Below are 26,907 nucleotides of genomic sequence, written 5' to 3'. Positions count from 1 at the left end.
TCTGTCCCCAGGTCGGCCCCAGCCTAAGCCTCCGTGTGCTATAAATACAGCGGCGCACATGCTGCTGCAGAGACATGATGTTCCCTCTGCTCCTCAGGACAGATAACATGAATTTGCCCTTTAAACGTCCCTAGCGGGGCACAGCCCCCAGCCCACCCCTGCCTCCCGGAAGCGCCTGCGCCCCTGATGCCCTCTGCGGAGCGGGTGGGGGCAGGACGAGCGGGCACCTGCTGACCAATGCGCAGCGCGCGCGCCGCCCGGCCTCGCCTCCTCTCGCGAGACGCGGAGCCGGGCATAAAAGGTGGGGCTGAGGACGCGGCGGGCGGCCCCTCCGCAGCGCGCAGGGACCGGCACCGGGAGGCGGCGCCTGGCCGGGCGAGGGCGAGAGCGCGGCGCGGCGTGGCGTGGGCTCTGTGTATCTGACTGTCACCATGAGTGATCACGCTTTGAGCTTCCTGAAGGACTTCCTGGCAGGTGGCGTCGCCGCTGCCGTCTCCAAGACCGCGGTCGCCCCCATCGAGAGGGTCAAGTTGCTGCTGCAGGTGAGCAGGGGCGCCGCGCGGCAGGCAAGCACGGCGGGCCGGGTGCGGACTGCGCTCGGGCGGCGGGGTGCGAGGCACGGGCGAGGCAACCTGCGCCAGCAGGTCCGGGGCCCGCGCCCGGCCTGCGCCGAGGGGAAGGTGCCCTCTGCGCAGAGACAGGTCCCGCGTCAATCGCAGATTCCTGGTGTCGGGTGGCGCCCAGCGTTCGGGTGTCTATATATGGAAACCCATCCCGAGCTGAGTAGCTTGCGAGCCAGCTCTTGCGCCCGTGACCGCACCGGCCCTCCACTTAGGCCTGCTAGCCGGCCTCGCCTTTTTGATTTTCCATAACCCTTTTACCTTCTTACTTGAATTCACCTTTTACTATAATAATAAAATAAAATTATTACTCAAGAGCTCGCTTATGTCCCACGCACCTCGCTGGGTAGGCTGACATATTCCATTCATCTTTATATAACCCCTGGAAGGCAGATGAAGCTGAGAGGTTTTGAGAGATTAAGGAAAAATTTTCAGAATAAACTCAGATCACTTTATTTATACTGTCCCCCGTTTTTTTTCCTACCCTGTCAGTTCACTGAATGGCTTATCATCATCTCTCCTGTCCTGTTTTTCTGCACCTGCCCAAAAGGTTAGGGCCCCTCAATCATGAAAACCCTTATTTGATAGTCAAAAACAATTATCAGCAATAGAAACAAATTGCTCACAACAGCAACAGCCCCTCTGTAATAGATAATTTGGATAATCTGCTGGAAAATTGGTGGGGCACCTCTACCACCTAGTGGATTTATTGTTCTTCCTCTGTTAGAGCATCTACCATCAATCCTCATCTCCAGGGAGACCAGAGTAGAATTGTTATGTCCTACCTACCAAATCAAGGAGCCCTTTGGGGCATGGACCTTTATTCATTTCTTTCCCCCAGTAAGCCCCTAGCATAGTCCTTGAACCTAGAGAAAATGCAAAAAAAGAATGGCTATCTTTATGCTATGCAGTCACTTCTTTTTCAACTTATTTGGGGCAGAAACCTTTTTCTTGAATGCCCTGCTAATTGAGGGAAAATTGGATCATTTTGGCTTATCCAAGTAACATTTACATTTCGTCAATATACCTTTAATTTCCTCAGACTCCCCCCCCACTTCAAAAGGAAATTTAGGAAGTGCAAACCTTTTTCTTCTGTCCTCTTTCCTTCTCCCTGCCCTGCCTGTCCTCTGTCCCTACCCCCACGCCAGGTCCAGCATGCCAGCAAACAGATCAGTGCTGAGAAGCAGTACAAAGGGATCATTGACTGCGTGGTGAGAATCCCCAAGGAACAGGGCTTTCTCTCCTTCTGGAGGGGTAACCTGGCCAACGTGATCCGCTACTTCCCTACCCAAGCTCTCAACTTCGCCTTCAAGGACAAGTACAAGCAGATCTTCCTAGGGGGCGTGGATCGGCATAAGCAGTTCTGGCGCTACTTTGCTGGTAACCTGGCTTCCGGTGGGGCAGCCGGGGCCACCTCCCTTTGCTTTGTCTACCCGCTGGACTTTGCTAGGACCAGGTTGGCCGCTGATGTGGGCAAGGGCGCCGCCCAACGTGAGTTCACTGGTCTGGGCAACTGTATCACCAAGATCTTCAAGTCTGATGGCCTGAAGGGTCTTTACCAGGGTTTCAGCGTCTCTGTCCAGGGCATCATTATCTACAGAGCTGCCTACTTCGGTGTCTATGATACTGCCAAAGGTGAGGGTCTGGGGGGTGTGGAGGGAGGGCCCTGTGACATCTGTAACTCACAAAGGATTTTATTAATCTTTTTTTCCTAGTCTCTGGGCTAAACCAAGGCTTCTGAATGAAGTGGTATGGTGTGGACAAATTAATAGTTAAAAGAATCTGTGTCTTGTACTGAAATAAAACTGACCTGCAGTTATTCACAGAGGAGGCAGAGCCTAGCTCCCTCTTGACAGGGCTATCTCAGTTACTGGAAGCTGCTTTAGTATGCCCTATATGCTGAACACTGGCCTCCCCTAGATCTAGAGAGGGCAGCAACCAACTTTTGTTGGCTGCCTGGTTGCCAGTGAGGCATCCCCACAAGTGTGGGTTCTTCTGGAAGGGCAGGGTATGGGGTGGCTATGTGCAGTGTCCTTTCCTCCTAGCCACCTGGTTTCTGCTGAGCTGCTGAGAGAATCAGTTCACAGTCATCTGGCTTCTTGCCTCTGCCCACAGGGATGTTGCCTGATCCCAAGAATGTGCACATCTTTGTGAGCTGGATGATTGCTCAGAGCGTGACAGCAGTGGCCGGGCTGGTGTCCTACCCTTTTGACACTGTTCGTCGTAGGATGATGATGCAGTCTGGCCGGAAAGGGGGTAAGCCTGAATTCTGCTAACCTAAATCTTCCTTATCCTTCACCAAAGGAGAACACTATTCAGTCCTCATTAGTCTAAATTCTTTGTTACTCTAAATTGTCAAAATTATTTGATAAAGACTTAGGGAAAAAAGATGTTAATTATCCTTAACATTCTCTACTATTCCTTTAGGGAAAATAATTTTTTCTTTTTATTAAAAAGATAACATAAAAAAATGAGTTATTTAGAAGAGAATTTCACATGGTATCTAGCATTATGTTGACCTTAGGCCCTCTTCTCCTAAGCCAATGGTTCTCAACCTGTGGGTAGCGACCCCTTTGGGGGTTGAACGACCCTTTCACAGGGCCATCCTGCATATCAGATATTTACCTTACAATTCATAACAGTAGCAAAATTACAGTTATGAAGTAGCAATGAAAATAATTTCATGGTTGGGGGCCACTACAACATGAGGAACTGTATTAAAGGGTCGAGGCATTGAGAAGGTTGAGAACCATTGCCTAAGCAAGCAAGGGGGAAAAAGAAGTCAATTTAAGTTTTAGTTTATTTAAGAAGAACCCTTAGGCCAGGCTCAGTGGCTGACACCTGTAATCCTAGCATTATGAGAGGCTGAGGAGGCGGCAAGGTGGACTGCTTGAGCTCCGTTCTAGACCAACCCCAGCAAGAGCAAGACCCTGTCTTTACTAAAAATAAAAAAAACCTAACTGGGCATAGTGGTGGGCACCTATAGTCCCAGCTACTCAGGAGGCTGAGACAGGAGGATCACTTGAGCTTAAGAGTTTGAGGTTGCTGTGAGCTATGACATCGTGGCACGCTACCCAGGATGACAGAGTGAGACTGTCTCAAAATAAATAAAAAAAAAACTTGCTTTGCTTCCCTTAGCTAATTATTACAAGTCTTAGGGGAGGAGGTGTTTAGCTGGGTGAGAGATGGCCTGAGAGAAAAAATTTTGGCTTCTACAAGTTAAAACAAATGAAATTGCCATTTTCTCAAGCCCTCCAAACAGTCAAATGTTAGCAGTTTCAGAGGGTTCAAATAGTTATACCTTTTTATTTTAACTGGGTAAGATTGGGCAGTGCCATGCGAGACCAGGCCTCATTTTTTTTTGTCCATAAAGAAGGTAACCATGCATAAGCATAATACTCTGGCTCCCTCTCCCCCCACTTCCTGTTGATAGTTGGACAGTCTGTGAATTGCTTGGTTAATTGCCCCACTGCTTCAGTGACCTTGGAGGGGCTGTCCAGTTGAATGATGCACAGAGCTGGGGCTCGATGCCCAAGTGATCTTAATTTTAGGACACTGGTAACACTGTGTCTTTCAGAGGAAAAGTGCCTTTCCTCTGGTGGTATGGAGCCCTCACCAACATTTGTTTCCACAGCTGATATCATGTACACGGGGACAGTTGACTGCTGGAAGAAGATCGCAAAAGATGAAGGAGCCAAGGCCTTCTTCAAGGGTGCCTGGTCCAATGTGCTGAGAGGCATGGGTGGTGCTTTTGTATTGGTATTGTATGATGAGATCAAAAAATATGTCTAATTGTAATTAAAACGCAAGTTCATGGATGCGCAGCAAACTTGATCCATAAATTCACAGATCCATTGTGTGGTTTAATAGACTATTCCTAGGGAAGGTAAAAAGACAGATCTGGGATAGAACCAAACCGAAAGGAATACCTCAGAAAAAAATGCTTCATTGAGTGTTCATTAAACCACAAATGTATTTTGTATTTATTTTACATTTAAATTCCCACAACAACTAGAAAGTAACTTATCATACTTAACTGAAGAACTGATAATGAAAAAATAACTGAATTTGAAACTCCAATAAAGACCATTAATGCATGTTCTCTATTTTATTGGACTCTTATTAACTGCTGAATGCATTAAAAAGACCACAAATGCATATTTTCTTTTTTTAACTTTTTCCCTGAAGTACAGCCTTAAAAATTTTTAACTTGTTTTTTTTTTCATAAATGCAAGTTTTCTAAGCATGACTCACTTACCTATTAGTGACTAAGCTTCTAAATGTCTGATGTTATACTGATTCTGTATTACATGAGTGCCTATAATGGTTAAAGTTCTGATTTTCAAACTTAAGTCCTGCACTCTCTTTTATCTTCCCTCACCCAGTGTTGCTGGAGGCTTGAAAGTGGTAGTAACATGGAATGTGGTTTTCATAGTCCCACTTTATTTTATGTACTTTTATGCAGTCTCTAAGAATTCTTGAGATTCCACTAAAAGCTTTAAATTCAAGAATTTTGCATGATTAGTGCTCTGTTTTAGTCCTTTAGAGAACTGTAATACCTAGAAGTTTGTGACAGTAGACAGCGTTTATGGAAAATCAGTGTTCAGGATGCTGTAATGAAGTATCATAGACTGGTTAGCGTATGAGCAACACTTATTTCTTACAGTTCTGTAGACTGGAGGTCCAAAACTAGGATGTCACTATGGTCAGGTTCTGGTGAGGGCCATCTTCTGGTGTAGACTATTGACTTCTCCTTGTGTCCTCACATGGTGGGAAGAGAGAGACCTCTCTGGGGTCCCTTTGATAAAGGCACTAATCCCATTCATGAGGGCTTCACCCTCATGACCTAATCACCTTTCCAAAGGCCTCACTTCCAAATAGTACCACACCAGCCTGAGCAAAAGGCAGATTCCTTCTTAACTAAAAATAGAAAAACTAGCCAGGTGTACTAGCAAGGCGCCTGTACTCCCAGCTACTTGGGTGCCCAAATGTTTGAGGTTGCTGTGAGCTATGATATCACAGCACTCTACCTAGGGCAACAGTGAGACTGTCTCAAAAAACCAAACCAAATCAAATCAAACCAAACAAAACAAAAGCAACAAAAACCAAATAGCACCACAGGGGGTCTAGGATTTCCACATAAGAATTTTAGAGGGACATAAATAGTCCATGACATCAGTTATAAAGCCAGCATTTAATAACTGTTAGGCTCTGTGAAAGATAGGAAAAAAACAGGAATCTGCCTTGAAAGATGAAGCTTACATGGGAGAGAGGGTGAAATGGCATTGTTAAATAAATTAATGTTTACCACAGTAAATCACAGTTGAGAAGGAATAAGAGGGAAATGAAATGAGGAGAGTGGTAAGAGGTGGACTTGGAAATTTTGGATATCACGGGCACAAAAGTTATCTGCCAATATGTCTTTTCTGTAACAATCCATGAGACCTACCGGAACACTCTGTGATTTGTGAGCAAGTGGAATAAATTTAAAAATTAAAGCTGGAAATTAAGGACTTTTTTGGACTAGGAAAAAGCAAACATGTTGATAAGAGTCCTGGCTTGCTGTGACTGATCGAGAGGAAACAAGTTCCTCTTTCCCTAGCAAAGACAGGAAGGCAGGCAGATGTTTGTTTTCCAACAGGTGGCAGGGGAGGAGGGGTCCAGGTCTCTCTACCTGTGTTCTTCACCCTCTTTCCTAAACCCTATTCACTCCTGCCTATCCAGCATAAAATCGGCTGCATTCCTTTTACACAATAACCCACATCTGGTTTTCCCAAGTCCAAGGTTCCATCTAACCTCACCTGGCATGTATCTGGGCCAATGGAAAAGGTCAAAGGGCCACAGAGGTCTCCCCTCTCTCCATCTCCTGGCTCCTCAAGGCCAGGTGGCTGTTTTGTACTATGGAGGCCACCTGGGTCCACTGTCCTCACCTTGCTTTTCAGTCTAAGGATGAATGATCCACATTCTGTTGCTGATAGAAAATAAAAGCAGGGGCAGCCTAGTGGAGCAGATACTTGCATGGCGTGTACCTAAAACTAGGACCAGCACTTCCAGGATTTCAAAACTGAGAGTTTAGGGGGAAGGGAAGAACAGACATCAATGAACAGTAGGTCCTTCCAGCCCAACCAAAGCCATCACTGTCTTCTAGCTTTAACTCTGTCCTTCCTGGCATGGGATATGGAAGGGAGAAGGGGAACTGATTTATGAAACAGTGTGCATTGTCTTCATTCTGCCTGCCTGTGCATGGTCCAGCTGGAGGCCTCCCCTCATTCTGGTGCTCTCTTATCTCAAGAGCCCTGCAGAATCAGTTCTTCACTACAGAAGCTTTATTCACCAGGAATTCCTAGAATTCCAGGCCTCTGACAGGTGGCCAACTGGGATGGGGGGGTGGGGGTGGGAGGGGAGGCAGGGCTTCTCTCACCATCCTACCCTCATGATCCTCAGACCACATCAACACCCTGCAAAGCTATGTCATGCTTGAGGGCCTAAAAAAGTGCTTCGAAGTCTGGTTTATGGCTGGGTGCTGCACACCTGTAATCCCAGCACTCTGGTAGGCTGACACAGGAGGATCCATTGAGCTCAGGAGTTCAAGAACAGCCTGACCAAGAATGAGACCCTGTCTTTACCAAAAATAGAAAAACTAGCTGGGTGTGGTGGTGGGCACCTATGGTCCCAGCTACTGAGGAAGCGGAGGCAAGAGAACTACTTGAGCCCAAGCGTTTGAGGTTGCTGTGAGCTGTGACGCTACAGCACTCTACCCAGGGTGACAGAGTGAGACTCTGTCTAAAAAAAGAAAAAGGAAAAGATATTTGACTCTATGGAAAAAACAGCACAGTAAGTACTTAGTTTGTAAAAAAAGATAACATGAAAGTATTCAATCTACTTATTAGACTAATGCAATTAAAAACATGAGATAATTATATATCTACTCAAATTGTTAACCTTTAATAAAATGAATAGGCTGGGTGCAGTGGCTCACACTGTAATCCTAGCACTCTTGGGAGGCTGAGGTGGGTCAATTGCTTGAGCTCAGGAGTTCAAGACCAGTCTTGGCAAAAGTGAGACGTCATCTCTACTAATAATTAGAAAAAACTAGCCAGACGTGGCAGGCACCTGTAGTCCCAGCTACTTGGGAGGCTGAGGGAGGAGAACTGCTTAGCCCAGAAGTTTAAGGTTGTATTTTGAGCTAGGCTAAGCCCATGGCGTTCTACCTGGGGCAGCAGAATGAGACTTTGTCTTGAGAAAAAAAAGAACTATATTAAAAATTAGAAAAAGGAGATCAGGTATGGTGGCTCATGCCTATAATCCTAGCACTCTGGAAGGCTGAGGTGGGTGGATTGCCTGAGCTCTCAAGTTTGAGACCAGCCTAAGCAAGAGTGAGACCTCATCTCTAAAAATAGCTGGGTGTTGTGGGGGCACCTGTATTCCCAGCTACTTGGGAGGCTGAGGCAAGAGAACTGCTTTAACCCAAGAGTTTGAGGTTGCTGTGAGCTGTGACGCCACGGCACTTTACCAAGGGTGACAAAGCGAGGAAGAAATGTTTAGAATTAAATCTAAAAGAGAAAAAGGAAAAAAAAAAATGAATAGATACTGATGAGGATACGGAGCAACAGAAACTAACACACTCGCCCTGGACAACTCTGGTATTACCTACTAAACACAAGCATACTCTACAACCCAGTAACCACACTCCTGGGTATGTGTCCAGCCAAAATGCACACATGGGTCAACCACGGTGCATCTACAAAAATCTTCATGTTACCATTTGTAATAGTCAAAACCTGGAAACCACCCATAATGTCCATCGACTGCAGAATAGAAAAACAAATCATGATATAATCAAGCACTTGAATACCAATCATGATATAATCAAGCACTTGAATACCATACAAAAACAAAAAGAATTATAGTTACATGCAACAATATAAAAGAATCTCACAAGTACACAGAGCCAAGCAGTCATACAAACTGAGTATAATCCCATTTATATGAAGCTCAAAAACTACACTAAAGTGTTAAAAAATTAAGAGAGTAGTTACCTTTTTTGCAGGGGGGAGGAAGGTCCTGAATTGTGGCAGTATTTCCAGTCTTGACCTGGTCAGTAATGACCCAGATGTCTCCTTTGTGCTGATTTATGAATTGTGCATTTATGCTTTGTACCCTTTTCTGTATTTCTGTAACACAGTTAATAGTTAACAAAACCCAATTTCTATGAAATGTTATTTTCTTGTGGATACTCATCTAAGACCAAGTCTCTCACATTCCCCCAAATATAGATAGTAGAACCTCTGTAAGGTGACCACTCAAGGGACCGTAACAAACTGGTCAACAAAGTGGGGCAGTCTACATAAGGAACTAGGCATGTATGTGGCGTATATCTGGTCTATGAAAATTAGGTTCAAATTGAGGTGGTCAATGTAGAGAGGTGGTCAACTTATGGAGGTTCTACTATCCTGTAACAATTTAGAACCACAGATTTTAATTATTTTTTGATGATATTCCAAATTCTTTTATGATCTCAGTAAATGTTAAATTACATTCATATGAAAAAACCCTCTCATTAAATAATAGTAAAATAATGTCATGAGTGTCAAATAAAATTTAGAGTTTTATTTTGTAAATAAGTAAAACCTTAATAATGTCATCTATAACAAGTTGTGCAATCCACTTGAACTTACCAAAAGGACTGAAACAGAAGCATACAATTATTATGGCCAGGGGCGGCAGCTCATGCCGGTAATCCTAGCACTCTGGGAGGCAGAGGTGGGTGGATCCCTTGAGCTCAGGAGTTCCAGATGAACTTGAGCAACAGCAAAACCCCATCTCTACTAAAAATAGAAAAACTAGACAGATGTGGTGGTGGGCACCTGTAGTCCCAGCTATTCCAGAGGCTGAGGCAGGAGGATCGCTTAAGCCCAGGAATTGAGGTTGCTATGAGCTATGATGCCACGGCACTCTACTAGGGCGACAGAATCAGACTCTATCTCAAAAATAAATAAATAAATAAATAAAACATACAAAATTAAGAGTCTTGTGGTAGGTCTAGAAATGTCCCTAAGTGGATTAAAAAACCATCAGCACAATTTAAAAATCAAATACAATTTTCTGCCATAATATAATCCTACTCCCCCTAAGCATTCTTTAACTTTGTAGTTGAGAGCTCAGATATGCTACTACAGAACAACTCAGGGATTTATTCCAATGGCATTATTTTCATTAAACTCACATAAAAAATTACTAAATTAATGTTTAAGCCACAAATTTCAAAAAGAATATATTACTGGCTGGGTGCAGTGACTCACACCTGTAATCCCAGCACTCTGAGAGGCCAAGGCAGGAGGATCGCCTGAGCTCACAGGTTGGAGACCAGAGTGAGCAATAGCGAGACCCTGTCGGTGAAAGAAAAAATAGAAGAAAAAAGAAAAAGAAAAGAAATAGCTGGGTGTTGTGGTAGCGCCTGTAGTCCCAGCTACTTGGGATGCTGAGGCAAGGGAATGGCTTGAGCCCAAGAGTTTGAGGTTGCTGTGAACTATCACACCACGACACTCCGCCAAGGGCCACAAAGTGAGACTCTGTCTCAAAAAAAAAAAAAAAAAAAAAGCATCTATTATTCATAGTATACATGACACATGAGAAATGGTGTGCACAGTTACTTCTAAAAACATTCCTTTAGGCTCTATGAGTGTCTATTTTACCGTAGCACTGTATAATTTTATACAAGGAAGAGATGATGTAGTTTAAAGAAATGCTAATCAAGGATATAATTTTAAGCAAACTCTTTTCTTTTTTGAGACAGTCTCAAGCTATCGCTCTGGGTAGACTACTGTAGTGTCATAGCTCACAGCAACCTCCAACTCAGGCTCAAGCAATCCTCTGGCCTCAGTTTTCCTATTTTTAGTAGAGACAGGGTCTTGCTTTTGCTGAGGCTTGTCTTGAACTCATGAACTCAAGCAATCCAACCCACCTCAGCCTCACAGAGTGCTGGGATTATAGGTGTACAGGCATGAGCCACTGCGCCTGGCCTTAAGCAAACTCTTTTCCACATAAACAATTATACTTTCAAAGATGTAAAGAACCGATACCTTTTCCCCAACTTCATTCTTATAAGGCACATATGTGTTATCATTCTAACTGTCAAAATGGAAATATGACAATGCAGTTAACAGATATACAGAACCCAAACCCAGTTATCTTTGATTCCTTTCTTTCCTCTCTGTGCCAAGCTAGTTCTTCATGCCTAAAATACATTATTATATTAGACTGGAAAACTTTGAAAGGACGTTGATTTTTAAGTTTTTTACCAGGCTTTATTCATAGAAATAAAGTAGGGCCGGGCACGCGGTGGTTCATCCCTGTAATCCCAGCACTTGGGAGGCTGAGGCGGGTGAAATGCCGGAGCCAGAGCGAGACCCCCATCTCTAAAAATAGCTGGGTGTGTTGAGGTGGGTGCCTGTAGTTCCCGCTACTTGGGAGGCTAAGGCAAGAAAATCACTTGAGCCCAGGAGTCTGAGGTTGCTGTTGAACTATGATGCCACAGTCTTCTACTGGGGGCAACAAAGTCTCAAAAGAAAAAAATAATAATAATAATAATAAAAATAAAAAGAAAGAAAGTAGGTATTCTCATTGAACACATTTTCTAAGAAGGTAAATCATTTATAAGTTAAGACTTTGGCACTTAAGATATTAAACTTTATGAAAGTAATCATTGAAATATAATAGACCCCATCCTCAACTTTATATTGGCCTTTTATTTTTATGACAGAGTCTCACTTTGTCGCCCTCAGTAGAGTACCATGACGTTTACAGGCGTGAGCCACCTCGCCCTTTACATTGCCCTTGAATCGGAGGATGACAAGCACATAATCACACCCATCACAGTCAACTTCTTGAAGTTGTCTAGATATCTGTTTTGGACATTTGGGTTTAATGGGTTGAAAGCAACTACATTATACCATATTTATAAATAACTAGAAAATTTTATTTGCAGTAGTGATTAAGAAGCAGCTTTTTATGGCGATTGAAAAAGGAAATATAGGAAGTGTGACATAATAGCTACTCCTTAAGAAATATTAAAATAGTTTAATAAAATCTTCCATGGAAACTTATTGAAAAAGAGGTAAAATTAGTTTAACATTTGACAGAGATGAAAAACATAAGAATATGGCTTAATAACTAGATCTTGGATTAGTATACTTTGTAGTTATAAATGTAAATCTTCAAAGCACACATACTGAAGTACAAGTCAACCAAATGTAAGTATTAGACATCCATTACTTTTTTATGTGCTTGAAAAGGAAAACAGTAAAATACTTATGATTCCTTCCTAAAAATGCCTAACAACTTCAAAGTATCTTAACTATATCAGAGGATACCATATTTTCCAACTCCTACCTGGCGATTTACATACATCAATATATAAGTAACCATGACAACAGAATTAAAAATTCTGTTTAAAGAAGATGATTGTGTTTCCCGAGTTTTACTTCAGGTCGAATCCCTCTTCTCAGTAATACCTACTTGACCTTTCTCTTTCAAGGCAGTAAAAACCAAAGGTATTAAATTAGTATCTAAAACCAAAGTACAGGTTTATCTACAAAACTATGTGTTGCACCCTTACACATGGCAGCAAAGATAATATAAAATGTACTGAGACACTAATGCCATTATGAACATACATTTTTCCAAACAAAAAACTTAAGAGTCAATTTTTAATTGACTAATTCACTATCAGGCAGATGTTCAAATGCTGAATGTCAAATTCATTACTACCTACCTCTCCCGAAAGATAAGCAATTATACAACATTAAAGTACATTAAGTTAAAAAGCCAAACAAAGCAAAATAAAGCCTTGGTTTAGGACAGCTAGGGCTTACACACAAAGCAGATATGATGTAACAGCTTACTCACCAAGAGACATTGAGTGATGCTGAATGAAAATTAGGGCCCAAAGGAAGCAAGAGAAGACCCTTAGAGCTAGTTGTGTTCACAGGAACTTTTCTTAACCTCATTGCTACCAGGCCTCACATGCCTTATCCTCCACAAAAATCTATTAATACAAACTAAGACCAAGAAATTCTGAACTGATATTAGCAAAATGCACTTTGGCTTACTGATAAAAAAGTTCAGCATATATGCTACAGAACCTAGGCACTAAAAAAATGAAAAAAACAAAAACAAAAACAAATCTTACCATGGCTACAGATCAAAAATTCTTATTAATAAAACAAAGATTTGTCATTTAATATGGAAACTTTCCAATATATTCTAAGGGTATCCTCAAAAGGCCAGTACTGAACAACTGTGATAACTGTGAATTTATCTGACTTTGTATAAGATAGCCTATGGATTGACAGAAAAAAACTCTAATTTTTAAAGTCAACTATTTTATACCTTACCTGCCATTACCAATTCCATCAAGATTATTATATCTTTAAATGTGGGACTGGAAAAAATGATACTTACAGGATTCAACAAAATAAACCAAACCAAAAAAGGAAATTAGCTAATATTTAAAGCAGTAGCCTCAACAAATAAGTGATTCATTGCCCTTATTGTTCACAGTATAGTCTAGTTTTCTTTTGGCCCTTGTAAATACTAGTGGGAATTTCTTTCTTTCTTTCTTTTTATTATTAAATCATAGCTGTGTACATTAATGCGATCATGGGGCACCATACTACTAGTGGGAATTTCTAAAGCACTTGTTTCTTATCCTAAGTCTTCTCTGTTAATATAATAAATACTAAATCATAGAACACATGCTAATAGCATCACTTAAGCCACTGCTCTGACACATCCCAGGATGTGCTTTTCACCTCTGAGAGCTGGTATTGCTCTTTTACTGATTTAACAAGTACTCATTTTTGCTTATAATTGATCTCATCCTTGAACAAAACTATTCATAAGGTAATGGCTCTCTGAGGCCTACCTCAGTTCTCTGTTATACATTAATCTGAATGTATAAAAACACAAAAGGGGAACATCTGAGTTGAACTTCCTAATAGTTACAGTTTGAAATGGTTTGGAATGGTTGATATGGAGATTTAATTAAGATCCAACTCAGCACACTTATGTGTTCACTAGATACCTCTGGATATCACCAGGACTACCTCAGTACAAGTTTTTCTCAATCTGCTCATCCAATCTCAATCAGCTCCACCAATGAAAAACCAATGGAAACACATTTTTTAGGATTTGTTTCATAATAAAATAGTATAATTCTCATACAGTCAAGTTATGAGTCCCACCACCAAAGTTTTAAAGCAAAAAAAAAGAAAAAAGTCTGCCAAATTTAGAAGCTAAGCTCATGGTTTAAAGTTTAAAAGAAATGAAAATAACATAAAATGAGAAATAAAGAGTAGGTCCAACATGCAATGATACTGTCACCACTGCTTTGTCAGCATGACAACTGAATCCATTTCTATATGAGAAAACATACATGCATACCACCATTCCTCTGTCCAATGTATATACATATGTTCATATAAATATGTCCTCATAGAAAATACTGATTTTACATTATATTGTCTTTTTGACAACGATTTTGCACTGAATAACAAATTACAACTCAGTGTTGTATACCTTAAATTCTAAGACAGTGTATAAGACAGTGTATTATAGATGTTTACATGGAGAACTAGAGTAAGGTGCAACAGCACTTTCAGAAAAACTGGGGGAACAATGTTCAAAGTTAAAAAGGATTTTATAACCATGCTGCACGGACACGAGGCGGTTTAGATCTCAGCGGGCGGCCACTGGATGTGTCAAGAACTGACCGCTCACTCTTACAGCTGAGACCACTGGTGGCACTGGACGTCCTGGAAGCGCCTCCTGAAAGTATACATAGAAGAAGTGCTTGAATTATTTAAGCTAATTATGTAGATCATCATCTGAGAAATTTCCTCTCCTAATTTCAACTCCAGACTAGTTTTTCTTCCATATCTTATGTGTGTCTGATAGTCCAATGCAATGATTCTCAACTGCAAATGCACTTTGGAATTCCCTGTGGACCTTAAAAGTATAACGAATATGCTCAGATCCCACAGTTGGAGATTTTGATTCACTAGGGAATAAATGTTTTTGAAAGCTTCTCTAATAGGCCTGGTGTGGTGGCTCATACCTGTGATCTCAGCACTCTGGGAGGCCAAGGTGGGAAGATTGCTTGAGCTCAGGAGTTCCAGACCAGCCTGAGCAAGAGCAAGACCTTGTCTCTACTAAAAACAGAAAAACTAGCCAGGAGTGGTGGTGGGCACCTGTAGACCCAGCTACTTGGGAGGCTAAGGCAAGAGGATTGCTTGAGCCCAGGAGTTTGAGGTTGCTGCTAGCTAGGCTGACACCACAGTGCTCTACCTAGGGCAACTGAGTGAGACTCTGTTTCCAAAAAAAAAAATAGCTTTTCAAATAATTCAGGTGAACAATAAATACACTTTTATAATTGTACAATCATTTATACAGGGTGGCCATAAAGTTCAAATAGTTTAAACTAATTTAAATTGGCCATGAACTTTATGGCCACCCACCCTGTATACTTACTTACCCCAGATAATTTACTACATTCAAGGCATGAGACTAAGTATGAGTTACTGGAACAAGACCCTTCTAGTCATATGGCAAGGAAGCAATGTTTTTAGAATGAATAAATGGAATTACTAGTCATTTGACATGAGCAGTGGGAAGTTGTGGCTCTAACTTTCTTTAGTATTAAGTACTGGCTTCTTATTTTTACAACTTTTGAACACACACATGAAATAAGTGCACAGACTTCTGTACAGGCAAGGTTGTAGCCCTTCAAGATGCTGCACATCCTCGCACTACCTGGTCACTCCATTCCCATATTCTTTGACTAAGTCTGTAACTGGTCATACACATGTATCAAGCATAGAAAGGTATTATATTTGATGACTGTATACTTCGCTCATTTTTGTTTTAAAGGAAAAAAAGCACATATAAATGCTGGAAGATATTAGCAATAATTCTTAACTGGCCAGAGGGAAAGTTTAAGCGATTTCCAAACTGCACATTTATTCATCCCTTCATTTAACAAATACATACACACTGAAATTAAAAGTTTCTTTTCAATTACATAAAAAACTACTAATATTTCTATTTGTTTTATTTCCTGGTTTCTTTCCTGGGTTGTAAATGAAACCTGAAATTAAGTGAACTAACACAAATAAAACAAAACATGCCACTGAACAGAATGCATACCAGAAGTTAGCATTTGTCAGCTCTACCCTAAGAAGTGGGTACATTCAGTTAGCATTTTTCAGCTCTACATTTAAAAAAAAGTTACAAGATACAGATAAGCAACAAAACAATTTTGAATATGCTTACTTAATTGGCTATACTGGCTAAGAGTAGATCTCACTTGTCTTGATGGTGGTGGCGGGTTGAGATAACCCATGTTGCGATGGTAGTCCATCAGTTGTTCTGAGCGCTTCATACCAACTGTCGGTTTTACAGCTTCAAGCCTTTTTAATAAAGCCTTCATTAAAAACAATCAGTTTGAAAGTCAAAGTTAAATAGCAATAGCATTCAACAGATGAATGGATAAGCAAAATGTGGTACATACCTGCAATGGAATATGATTCAGTCATAAAAAACAATGAAGTTTTTTTTTTTTTTTTTTGAGATAGAGTCTCACTTTGTCACTCTTGGTACAGTGCCATGACATCATAGCTTATAGCAACCTCAAACTCCTGGGCTTAAACGATTATCTTGCCTCAGCCTCCCAAGTAGCTGGGACTACAGGTGTCCACCACAATGCCTGGCTATTTTTAGACAGAGGTCTTGCTCTGACTCAGCCTGGTCTTGAACCTGTGAGCTGAGGTAATCCACCCGCCTCCGCCTCCCATGTGCTGGGATTACAGGTGTGAGCCTCCACGCCCAGCCAGCAATACATGCTATAACATGGACAGACCTTCAAAATACCATGTTAGTGAAATAAACCAGACTCAAAAAAAAATTATGATCCCACTGATATGAAATATATAGAATAGCCAAATTCATAGAGACAGTAAATTAGAGACTATTGTGGTGAAGTGAAAGGGGAATAGAGAGTTGTATCCATACACACAGTTTCTGTAAAGAATGATGAAAACATTTTAGAAGGGCCAGACACTGTGGCTCACGCCTATAATCCTAACAATCTGGGAGGGCGAGGCAGGAGGATCCCTTGAATTGAGGAGTTTGAGACCAGCCTGAGCAAGAGTGAGACCCAGTGTCTAAAAATAGCCAGGCGTTGTACCAGGACCCTACAGTCCCAGCTACTCAGGAAGCGGAGCCAGGAGGATCACTTGAGCCCAGGAGTTTGAGGTTACTGTGAGCAATGATGCCACAGCACTCCACCTAGGATGACAGAGTGAGACAGAGTCTCACAACAATGACAACAACAAAAAAGTTTTAGAAGAAGATACTGGTGATGAGGCCAGGCACAGTGGCTCACACCTGGAATCCCAGAACTCTGGGAGGCTGAGGTGGGGGGATTGCCCGAGCTCACACGTTTGGGACCAGCTTGAGCAGAGTGAGACCCCCGTCTCTAAAAATAGCCAGGCATTGTGGATGTACCTGTGGTCCTAGCTACTCAGGAGACTAAGGCAAGAAAATCACTTTAGCCAAAGAGTTTGAGGTTGCTGTGAGCTTTGACGCCATGGCACTCTACCGAGGGTGACAAAGTAAGACTCTGTATCAAAAATACAAAAAAAAAGATGATGATGAATAGTGGTAATGGTTAGACAACATTGTGAGTATACTTAATGCCACTGACTTGTACACTTAAAAACGGTTAAAATGGCAAAATTTATATCATATTATTTTACTACAACTTAAAAAAATTAACAAATACTATTGAAATGTATGCTTTAAATGGGTATAACATATGAATTATATTTCAATAAAGCGTAAAACAACAAAAAAACCCCCCAAAGATGGAAACCCTGCATTTGAATTTGGGCCCTGCTGCTTAGGGCTGGCTGACCTTGAGCAAGTCCTGTGTCCCACCCAGGTCTCATTTTCTCTTCCATAGCAACTGTAACTATGTTGTAAGGTTGCTATGAGGATGATAGAACCCCACACTTGTGAAATAGTATGTGAGATATAACTGCTTATTAAATAAAGACAGGTTCTAGAGCTAGCATGGGAAAGTGAAAGCAAAAAAATAAAACCAAATGTTCGTGACATATGGTAATTTCAAATTTTCTCCCCCCCCCCCCGACATTTTCATATAACAGGAATGAATCTTGAATATTGCTAAGGTGATATGCAGAATCTACCATGTAACCTATCACCCGCTGACCTCATTTCAACTTGCATTGTCATCTATCCGTCACCACATGCAGGGTAACCCTCCTATTTAAGACTTTACTATTTTGGGTAAATAATACTACCCTAGCTCCCCAACTCCTAGGGTTTATAATGGTAATGGTAATAAATTTACAAAAGAGTTGTTACAAGCTCGGGTAAGTACGGAGTTAAACAGACTACACCGGTCATGAAACACGGTAAGGGTTAATTTTGGGAACAGTCTTAATAATTTTAATAGCTTTATAAATTACCTTAGCTCCAAATTTATATGCTCATGAAGGGTCTTCTTTTAGTTAAGAGATTAAGAGACTATGTGGCTGGGAGTGGTGGCTCACACCTGTAATCTTAGGACTCTGGCAAGCTGAGGCAAATATATCATTTGAGCTTAGGATTTCTAGGTCAGCCTGAGCAAGAACGAAACCCTGTTTCTATTAAAAATAGAAAAACTAGCCAGGCGTGGTGGTGGGTGCCTGTAGTCCCAGCTACTTGGGAGGCTGAGGCAGGAGAATTGCTGGAACCCAGGAGTTTGAGGTTGCTGTGCGCCATGATGCCATGACACTCCACCGAGCATGACAGAGGTAGACTAAGTATTGAAAATAAGATAAATAAATAAATAAGAGACTACCTGGTTCTTATGTCAAAATCTTGGCTCAGCCACCTACTTGGCAGCTGTGTGCCCCTGGGCTAAGTAAAGCCCTCTGGGCCTCAGTTTCTTCATCTGCAGGATGTGGGTAGAAATAGTATCTATTTCAAAGAATTGTAAGCATTCAATAAACTAAAGCACTTAGAATGATGGCTAGTATTTAGTAAGAGCCTGGTAAATATCAGCAATTATTATGAACTGAATTTTATAAAGAAAACAATATGGTGTGATTGTTTTAAATGTGAAGATTTTCAAAAATTCCCATATATATTCTTTTACAATATGAAAGTATAATTATAAATCTGTAACAATCAATGTTTCATGCATTCAAGTAACAGACTACCAATATGATCTACTCAGATGTATTCATTTTTTAAGATAAACATATAATTTATTCTTGTTTTCCAGGATACAATAAAGTGTCAGAGATTTTAGCTAGTGACTGAGTACTTCACAGAAGTATTTCAGTGCTCTGACCTTTGGATATCACTTCTTGAACTACTATGGTAAATTAATTGAGCAAGTAAAATAAATAACAGAGCTTTCAATGTTTTGCTATAATGATCCCTTAATATATAGTTTGCTGGATAAAAAAACTTTTTTTTTTCCAGACAAAGTCTCACTCTGCCTCCCTGAGTAGAATACCCTGGCGTCACAGTTCATAGCAACCTCAAGGATTTCTAGGCCATCCTGAGCAAGAACGAGACCCTGAAATGATTCTCCTGCCTCAGCCTCCCAAAGAGCTGGGATTACAGGTGCCTGCCATTATGCCCAGTTAATTTTTTTTCCATTTTTAGTAGAGACGGGGTCTTGCTCTTGCTCAGGCTTTTCTGGAACTCAAGCTCAACCAGTGCACCCACCTTAGCCTCCTGGAGTTCTGGGATTACAGACATCAGCCACTGTACCTGGCAAATAAAAAACATTTTGTATATTCTAGACTCATAGCTTATCTCGTATTTCATGCTGTATATATTTCTACCTACTGTTATGTAATTAAGTTTGAAAAGGTGGCTCTATTTAAGTCTTCTGTAAGTTGGACTTATAAATCAGTACAAATGCATTGTCTTTGATGACTAAAATGTTTCAGTTACTTACCAAGTTTTCTCTCTCGATCCTTTGCTGCTCCCTCTGTCTGTTGAGAGCACTATGGTACAACTTAGGGGGGTGGTTCCATCTGGTAACTGTGCTTCTGCTTCCTGGTTTCTCAGCCTGTCTCGACAGTTCTTTTAAAAGCCTCTGATTTTCTCGGTCAATCTGTCTCACCTCTTCTTTTGTGAAAGAGTAGTTTTTCCTGGGTACTACTAAAGGCTGTTCAAAGTGATGTTTTTGTGGTTCTTTTTTATCTAATTGCAGAAAACCTACAAAGTGAACAAAAAAAGAGAAAATGGCTTAACAAAATAGATGTCATGTACACGCTTTAGCCCTTAAAACTCAAACTGTATTAATGTAGGAATAGGTGTGCATAAAATAAGGCTAATGACATATAGATTACAATGGTGTAGAAAAAATTTGAGGTAAATTAGTGTTTTTTATGCTTGGGGTTCTTTTGGTATTAAAAACTACACACAGGCTCGGCGCTCATAGCTCAGTGGTTACAGCGCTGCCACATACCCCGGGGTTGGAGGGTTCAAACCTGGCCTGGGCCTGCTAAACAATAATGACAACTACAACAGAAAATAGCCGGGCGTTGTGGTGGGCACCTGTAGTCCCAGCTACTTGGGAGGCTGAGGCATGAGAATCACTTAAGCCCAAGAGTTTGAGGTTGCTGTCAGCTGTGACATCACGGCCCTCTACCAAGGGCAACATAATGAGACTCTGTCTCAAAAAAAAAAAAAAAACAAAACACGAGGGCGGCACCTGTGGCTCAGTGAGTAGGGCGCCGGCCCCATATGCTGAGGGTGGTGGGTTCAAACCCAGCCCCGGCTCAAACTGCAACAAAAAAATAGCCGGGCGTTGTGGTGGGCACCTGTAGTCCCAGCTACTCGGGAGGCTGAGGCAAGAGAATCGTGTAGGCCCAAGAGCTGGAGGTTGCTGTGAGCCGTGTGACGCCATGGCACTCTACCAAGGGCGGTAATGTGAGACTCTGTTTCTACAAAAAAAAAAAAAAACACGAAAACTACGCATAAACAATGAAAATACCTTAGTAACAAATGTATAAGGTACCTCGACAGGTATGATTTATGGAAAATGCCTTTGTTATATCTACTATATTTTGTTTCTCTACAATAGTTTAATAGTCCAGGAGGTTAGAAACCTCTGGATGGGTACACTGATACAATAATTAATTTAAGTTCTTTGTTAACTAGATGACATATTAAAAAAAAAAAAAGGTCCTCAGACTGAGGGAAGCAATGGCAAAAACAAGCTCCAAGTATTCTAAAAGTATCAACCTGAAAATACTATTCTACAAAAGATTTATAGATCTGAATACTGTCATTAAAACAAATGTATCTTTTTTTTTTTTTGAGACAAAGTCTCACTATGTCACCCTCAGTAGAGAGCTGTGGCATTACAGCTCACAGCTACCTCAAACTCTTAGGCTTAAGCGATTCTCTTGCCTTGGCCTCTCAAGTAGCTGAGACTACAGGAGACTGCCACAATGCCTGGCTACTTTTGTTGTTGTCGTTGCTGTTTAGCTGGCCTAGGCTGGTTTTGAATCCCCCAGCCTTGGTATATGTGGCTGGCACCATAACTACTGTGCTACAGGCACGGAGCCTAAAACAAATATTTCTATTGTAAAAGGCAAACATTTTATTGCAGGCCAGGTGCGGTGGTTCACACCTGTAATCCTAGTATTTGGGAGGCCGAGGTGGGTGGATTGCTTGAGCTCACTGGTTCCAGACCAGCATGAGCCAGAGCGAGACCTCATCTCTAAAACCAGCAGGATATGGTGGCGAGCAACTGTAGCCCCAGCTACTCAGGAGGCTGAAGCAAGAGAATTGCTTGAGCCCAAGAGTCTGTGTTTGCTGTGAGCTATAACACCATAGCACTCTATGGAGGGCCACAAAGTGAGACTCTGTCTCAAAAAAAAAAAAAAAAAAAAAAGAAAGAAAAAAAAGAAATATTTTGCATACTACAATTATCAAATGAAATTTTTATCAACATATAATATAAATTTCCACATTACAATAATTTTCAGTAAGGCACAATTACTACTAAAATTTGTGAAATGCTTTTAACAGTATTAAGTTTGCTGACTGTTTCAGGTTATGTATATACTAAAAAGGAATACATTATATTAGATACTTTATACCAAATCAAATACAATTTGCTTTTTCTTACAGTACTTTTTTGAAGTAACCATTCTTTAAATTTTTATGTTAATTCTTTTTATGTGTTTACCATTTCATGTTCTTAAAGGCACTGTGTTAATCCCAGTACTTTGGGAGACTAAGGTAGGAGGATCACTTGAGGCCAGAAGTTCGTGACCAGGGTGGACAACACAGCAAGACTCTGTCTCTACTAAAAAAATTAAAAATTAGCTGGTGTGGTGGAGTACACCTATTGTCCCAGCTACTCAGAAGGATGAGGCAGGAGGATGGCTTCATGCCTAGGCGTCTGAAGCTGCAGTGAACTCTGATCATACTCCTGCATTCCAGCCTGGGCTACAGAATGAGACTATGTCTCTAAAAAATAAAATAAAATAAAATAAAATTTTACAAAGTACAGAGCTATAAAAGGAAGAGTCGGGTTTTACCCCCATTTACAAATGAGTATGGTGTAGGCAAGTTAAATCATTTGGGCAAGGTCACAAAAACATTATCTGCTTCCGTACATTTAAACCAAATGCTATGAAGGATTACAGAAACTTTTAAAATATGAGAAACGGTGGCTTCCTGATAGGAGAAACAAGAATAGCAGTGTTGGTACTTTTTGAAAACAATATCAAGTTACTGACAAGACCTGACTGAAAATACATTTAGAAAGATACAGATGCACTATATACAGTATATTAAATTTTCTTGCTTCTAAGAAATATCCATTTTATACAATTTAATAAGGTTTTTAGATTTAGGTATCTATGAAACCCTTTAAATTCTAAAGGAAATTAAGCAATTTTTCCTAATGGTATATTTATTTTTTGCATCCAAAATCTTTCTAATAAAACAGTAGGTTGGTTCCAGGGTTAGCTTTTGTAGCCCAGCTGGCCCCTCCACCTCTGGCATGCTTGAACTTCTGGCCCTTGGAGGGAACCAGGGTTTGATGTGGCTGTGCGGGTTCCTGGGGGCCTGGATGATATGCCGGCACACCTCCCAGCCCTTGGAGGACCCGACACCAGGATGGTGCCATGGCCAGGGGGGAGGGAGGGGTCCCTGCTGGCTGGTCAAAGGTGAGGATCTTGTGGCCGGTACAAGGCACACACCTTCAGTTTGGGCACTTTCTGAACCGCACATCATTGTCCCCACAACCACAGCTGTTTTGTTTCCCCAGCCAGGAAGTTTCATCTTCCAGATCATCCTGGAAAGAGACAGTGGTGGCCAATTGGTGCGACTCACATACAACCTCTTCAGCATAACCTGGTTGAGGGTAGAGTTTGTTCTGCTGGCCAGAAACCTGTACAGCTGGACCAACAGGCTTAGGTAAATGTCCTGGCTCTTGGGCTCCTTGCAAAGAACCTTTTGGTCCTTGTTGTGGCGAATATCGACTCCTGATCTGGTGACTCCCTCTGGGCCAGGTCCCTAAAGTTTTTTTTTTTTTTGAGACAGAGTCTTACTTTGTTGCCCTGGGTAGAGTGCTGTGGCGTCATAGCTTACAGCAACCTCAATCTCTTGGGCTCAAGCGATTCTCCTGCCTCAGCCTCCTGAGTAGCTGGGACTATAGGCACCCACTACAATGCCTTTAAACAGAATTTAAAACGCTCTGCCAAAAAAAAAAAGAAAACATTTAATCTAATTCAGTACCCTGCCCCCTACCCCTATGCATTTTAGCTCTCTTTGCTGGAAAAAATGTATATGGAATGTTTATATACTGCTACTAGGTTACTATTACATTTTGCTGAAGGAGCTATATGCTTTATTATAGACTTTAATATAATACTTACACTTTCATAAGCAGTAACCTCAAATATGTATAATCCATTGTTATCCAACTAAGAAGATCTAAAAAAAATTTTCAACTTGAATACATTTTTAGGGATACATATTCAGATACATACATTTTAAACTCACATATTTAGAAATACTGCTTTTCATGAAACAATTTCCTTCCATCTCTTCACGTTTCACAATCAGTGTCCATCATCACTACAGGCATTTCTTGCATCATCTAATACCATTTACTACAGTATCAGCTTTACTTTCATCTAAGCTATTTGAGATAGACTATAGACTGCATTTTTAAAATTTATGAGCAATGTTATCACTGAAAATTTTAATCCAAACCATATGAAGTCCTTTTTTCTATAATGTTAGTTCTTTTTAGAAAGTCATCTTGTAGGCATATTCATAATCCCTATAAAAAAACCAATAGTATTTCTTTTTTAAAGTGGTTTTTTAAAGATTTTTCTGGGCGGCACCTGTGGCTCAGTGAGTAGGGTGCGGGCCCCACATGCCGAGGGTGGTGGGTTCAAACTGCAACAACAAAAAAATAGCTGGGTGTTGTGGCGGGCGCCTGTAGTCCCAGCTGCTCGGGAGGCTGAGGCAAGAAAATCACATAAGCCCAAGAGCTGGAGGTTGCTGTGAGCTATGATGCCATAGCACTCTACTGAGGGCGACAAAGTGAGATTCTGTCTCTAAAAAAAAAGAGAAAAAAAGGAAAACAACAGCATATAAACATATAAAACACTTGTGATCTGGCACAGTGGCTCACGCCTGTAACCACGAGGCCAAGCTATTTGAGCTCAGGACTTCAAGACCAGCCTGAACAAGAGTTAAGACCCCAACTCTACTACAAATAGAAAAACTAGCCAGGCATGGTGGTGGACACCTGTAGTCCCAGCTACTCAGGAGCAAGAGGATTGCTCAAGAGTTTGAGGTAGCTGTGAGATATGATGCCAGCACTTTATCTAGGGTGACGAAGTAAGACTCTGTCTCAAAAAACCCCAAAAACTAACACTTGTAACTGAGAAGTTATAATTTAAGGAATAACTAAATTTACTAAATTTCTTTGCCTTCTTTATTAACACCTTGTCAGATGAGAACTTCTGTGACATGCTTCCTGTTCCTCTCCCTTGAATCTGCGCAGGCTTGTGACCTCTTTGACCACTACAGCACAGTGGTTACAAAAGGAGGTGCAGTGCCCCCTTTCCCCTTGTTTGCTGGGGTACTGGGTGCTTAGATCCCTGAGCCCCCATACCTGTGTGATTCAAACCACGCATAGAGGCCACATGTTGGCACTTTGATCCCGGTCTTTGAGTCATCCTAGGTTGCTGCTTTACACATCTGTTTCGTGGTGATGCCTTGGCAAAGCAATAACTAATACAAAATTTGGTACCAGGAAGTGGGGTGTTACCGTTAACAAAATCTAAAATAGATGGACCAGCTTTGAGACCTGGTAGCCAATAGAGCTGGAAGAGTCTGGAGAAGATTGTTGATGAAATCTGCAAGGATGAAGTGGGAGACTGTTTAGCAACAATGGTTGCCTGGGGAGATAAAGTCAAAGGAAAAGATAGTTACTGCCCTGGTGGATTTGGCCTAGCAGGCAAAATGCTGACAACACCAGTGGTTTATTTTGTTACCAGGCAGAATGCTGATAACACCAGTGGTTTATTTGTTTCACAATAAGGCAGGATAGAGAGATATAATTAAAAAAAAAAAAAAACTGATTGGTTTTTGAGCAAAATGTACAGAGGATATGAAATAGCCAAGACTTACTGGGCTCAAAAATACAGCTACGTTTCATCCCTCGTCTCTCTCAGCAGAAGATTCTTTTTTTTTTTTTTTTTTGTAGAGACAGAGTCTCACTTTATGGCCCTCGGTAGAGTGCTGTGGCCTTACACAGCTCACAGCAACCTCCAACTCCTGGGCTTAAGCGATTCTCTTGCCTCAGCCTCCCGAGCAGCTGGGACTACAGGCGCCCGCCACAACACCCGGCTATTTTTTGGTTGCAGTTTGGCCGGGGCCGGGTTTGAACCCGCCACCCTCGGTATATGGGTCCGGCGCCCTACCGAGCCACAGGCGCCGCCCATGAAGATTCTTAAGGTTCTCAAAGCGCTGTAACTGAGAAGCCATACCTGAGGAATATCAACTACACCCAGACCAGATTTATTTATTTATTTATTTATTGTCTGAGACAGAGACTCACTACGTTGCCCTTTATAGAGTGCGGTGGTGTCACAACTCACAGCAACCTCAAACTCTTGGGCTTAAGCAATTCTCTTGCCTCAGCCTCCCAAGTAGCTGTGACTACAGGAATCCGCCACAACACCCAGCTTTTTTTTTGTTGTTGTTGTCGTTGTTGTTTAGCAGGCCCGGGCCGAGTTCAAACCCGCCAGCCCCAGTGCATGTGGCTGGTGCCTACCCATTGAGCTACGGACGCTGAGCCCTGGACTAGATTTAGATCCTGGATCTTGAGGGCATCTTCGGAAAGAGGGAATTGTTTTTCCATATGTGGGGAAAGTGAATAAATGTGTGGCTTAAGGTGAGAATATGAAGAGTTTAAGATATGTCCATTAAGGACATAAAGGTCTATGCCCTTTCAGTTTAAATATGGAAGGGTTTACGACCATTTCAACAAACGGAGTATGGAAGAAATGATACTGTGTGACTTTGGAGGCTAAGAGGTAATGAGGTGTCTGCCTTGTTTCCTGGAACACGTGTGCTTAGAACCCTAGGCCAAAATGTAAAACGTCCAACCACCCAGAGGCCCCTCTGGTACACAGTGCTGCTCTTCAGGTTGCCCCAAGCCCAGGCACCTGACACATGAGTAAACAAGAACTCCCATGATTCCAGGTGGCCAAATCACCCCACCTCTGAATCTCTCTATCCCTGTGATTTTCAACTGGTGTGCCATGAGAGGATCTTAGGTGTGACTCAAAAAAAAAAAATTTTTGAGACAGAGTCTCAGTATGTTGCCCTTGATAAGAGTGCTGTGGCATCATAGTTCACAGCAAACTCAAACTTTTGGGCTTAAGCGATTCTCTTGCCTCAGTCTCCCAAGTAGCTGGGACTACAGGTGCCAACCATAATGCCTGGCTATTTTTTTGTTGCAGTGTCATTGTTGTTTTAGCAGGCCCTGGTCGGGTTTGAATCCACCAGCCCTGGTGTATGTGGCTAGCACCCTAACCACTGAGCTACAGGTGCCGAGCTTTACTCATTTTTTTTTGATCAACATAATGTAAGTGTGCTACGGAAGTTTAACTATAGGTTCAAGTGTGTCCTGAGATAAATAAAAGTTTAAAAACACTGC

The 26,907-nt window shown here is 41.5% G+C and overlaps 2 protein-coding genes across 4 annotated transcripts in view; one reads left to right on the top strand and one right to left on the bottom strand.

The window, feature by feature from the left end:
• The first annotated feature begins 280 nt into the window (after positions 1 to 280).
• Positions 281 to 4,717, top strand: SLC25A4 (solute carrier family 25 member 4). Its single transcript, XM_053584543.1, has 4 exons — positions 281 to 542; positions 1,769 to 2,255; positions 2,736 to 2,876; positions 4,255 to 4,717. The coding sequence occupies exons 1-4, from the start codon at positions 432 to 434 to the stop codon at positions 4,410 to 4,412; spliced, it is 897 nt and encodes a 298-aa protein (XP_053440518.1). The 5' UTR covers positions 281 to 431; the 3' UTR covers positions 4,413 to 4,717.
• Positions 4,561 to 26,907, bottom strand: part of CFAP97 (cilia and flagella associated protein 97) — a 30,124-nt gene continuing 7,777 nt past the window's right edge. The window contains exons 3-5 of one of the 3 annotated variants that reach the window (XM_053584518.1): positions 19,657 to 19,919; positions 15,951 to 16,101; positions 4,561 to 14,447 (exon numbers count right to left, since the gene is read on the bottom strand). In XM_053584518.1, coding sequence (XP_053440493.1) covers positions 14,320 to 14,447; positions 15,951 to 16,101; positions 19,657 to 19,919 — 542 coding nt within the window. In that variant the 3' untranslated portion in view covers positions 4,561 to 14,319. Of the gene's footprint in view, positions 14,448 to 15,950; positions 16,102 to 19,656; positions 19,920 to 26,907 lie in introns of those variants that run through there. The other 2 variants (XM_053584525.1, XM_053584533.1) reach the window with 2 other exon arrangements.

The sequence above is a fragment of the Nycticebus coucang genome, chromosome 1 (assembly GCF_027406575.1).
Source record: "Nycticebus coucang isolate mNycCou1 chromosome 1, mNycCou1.pri, whole genome shotgun sequence".
NCBI lineage: Eukaryota > Metazoa > Chordata > Mammalia > Primates > Lorisidae > Nycticebus > Nycticebus coucang.
This window is presented reverse-complemented; position numbering and strand designations above follow the sequence as displayed.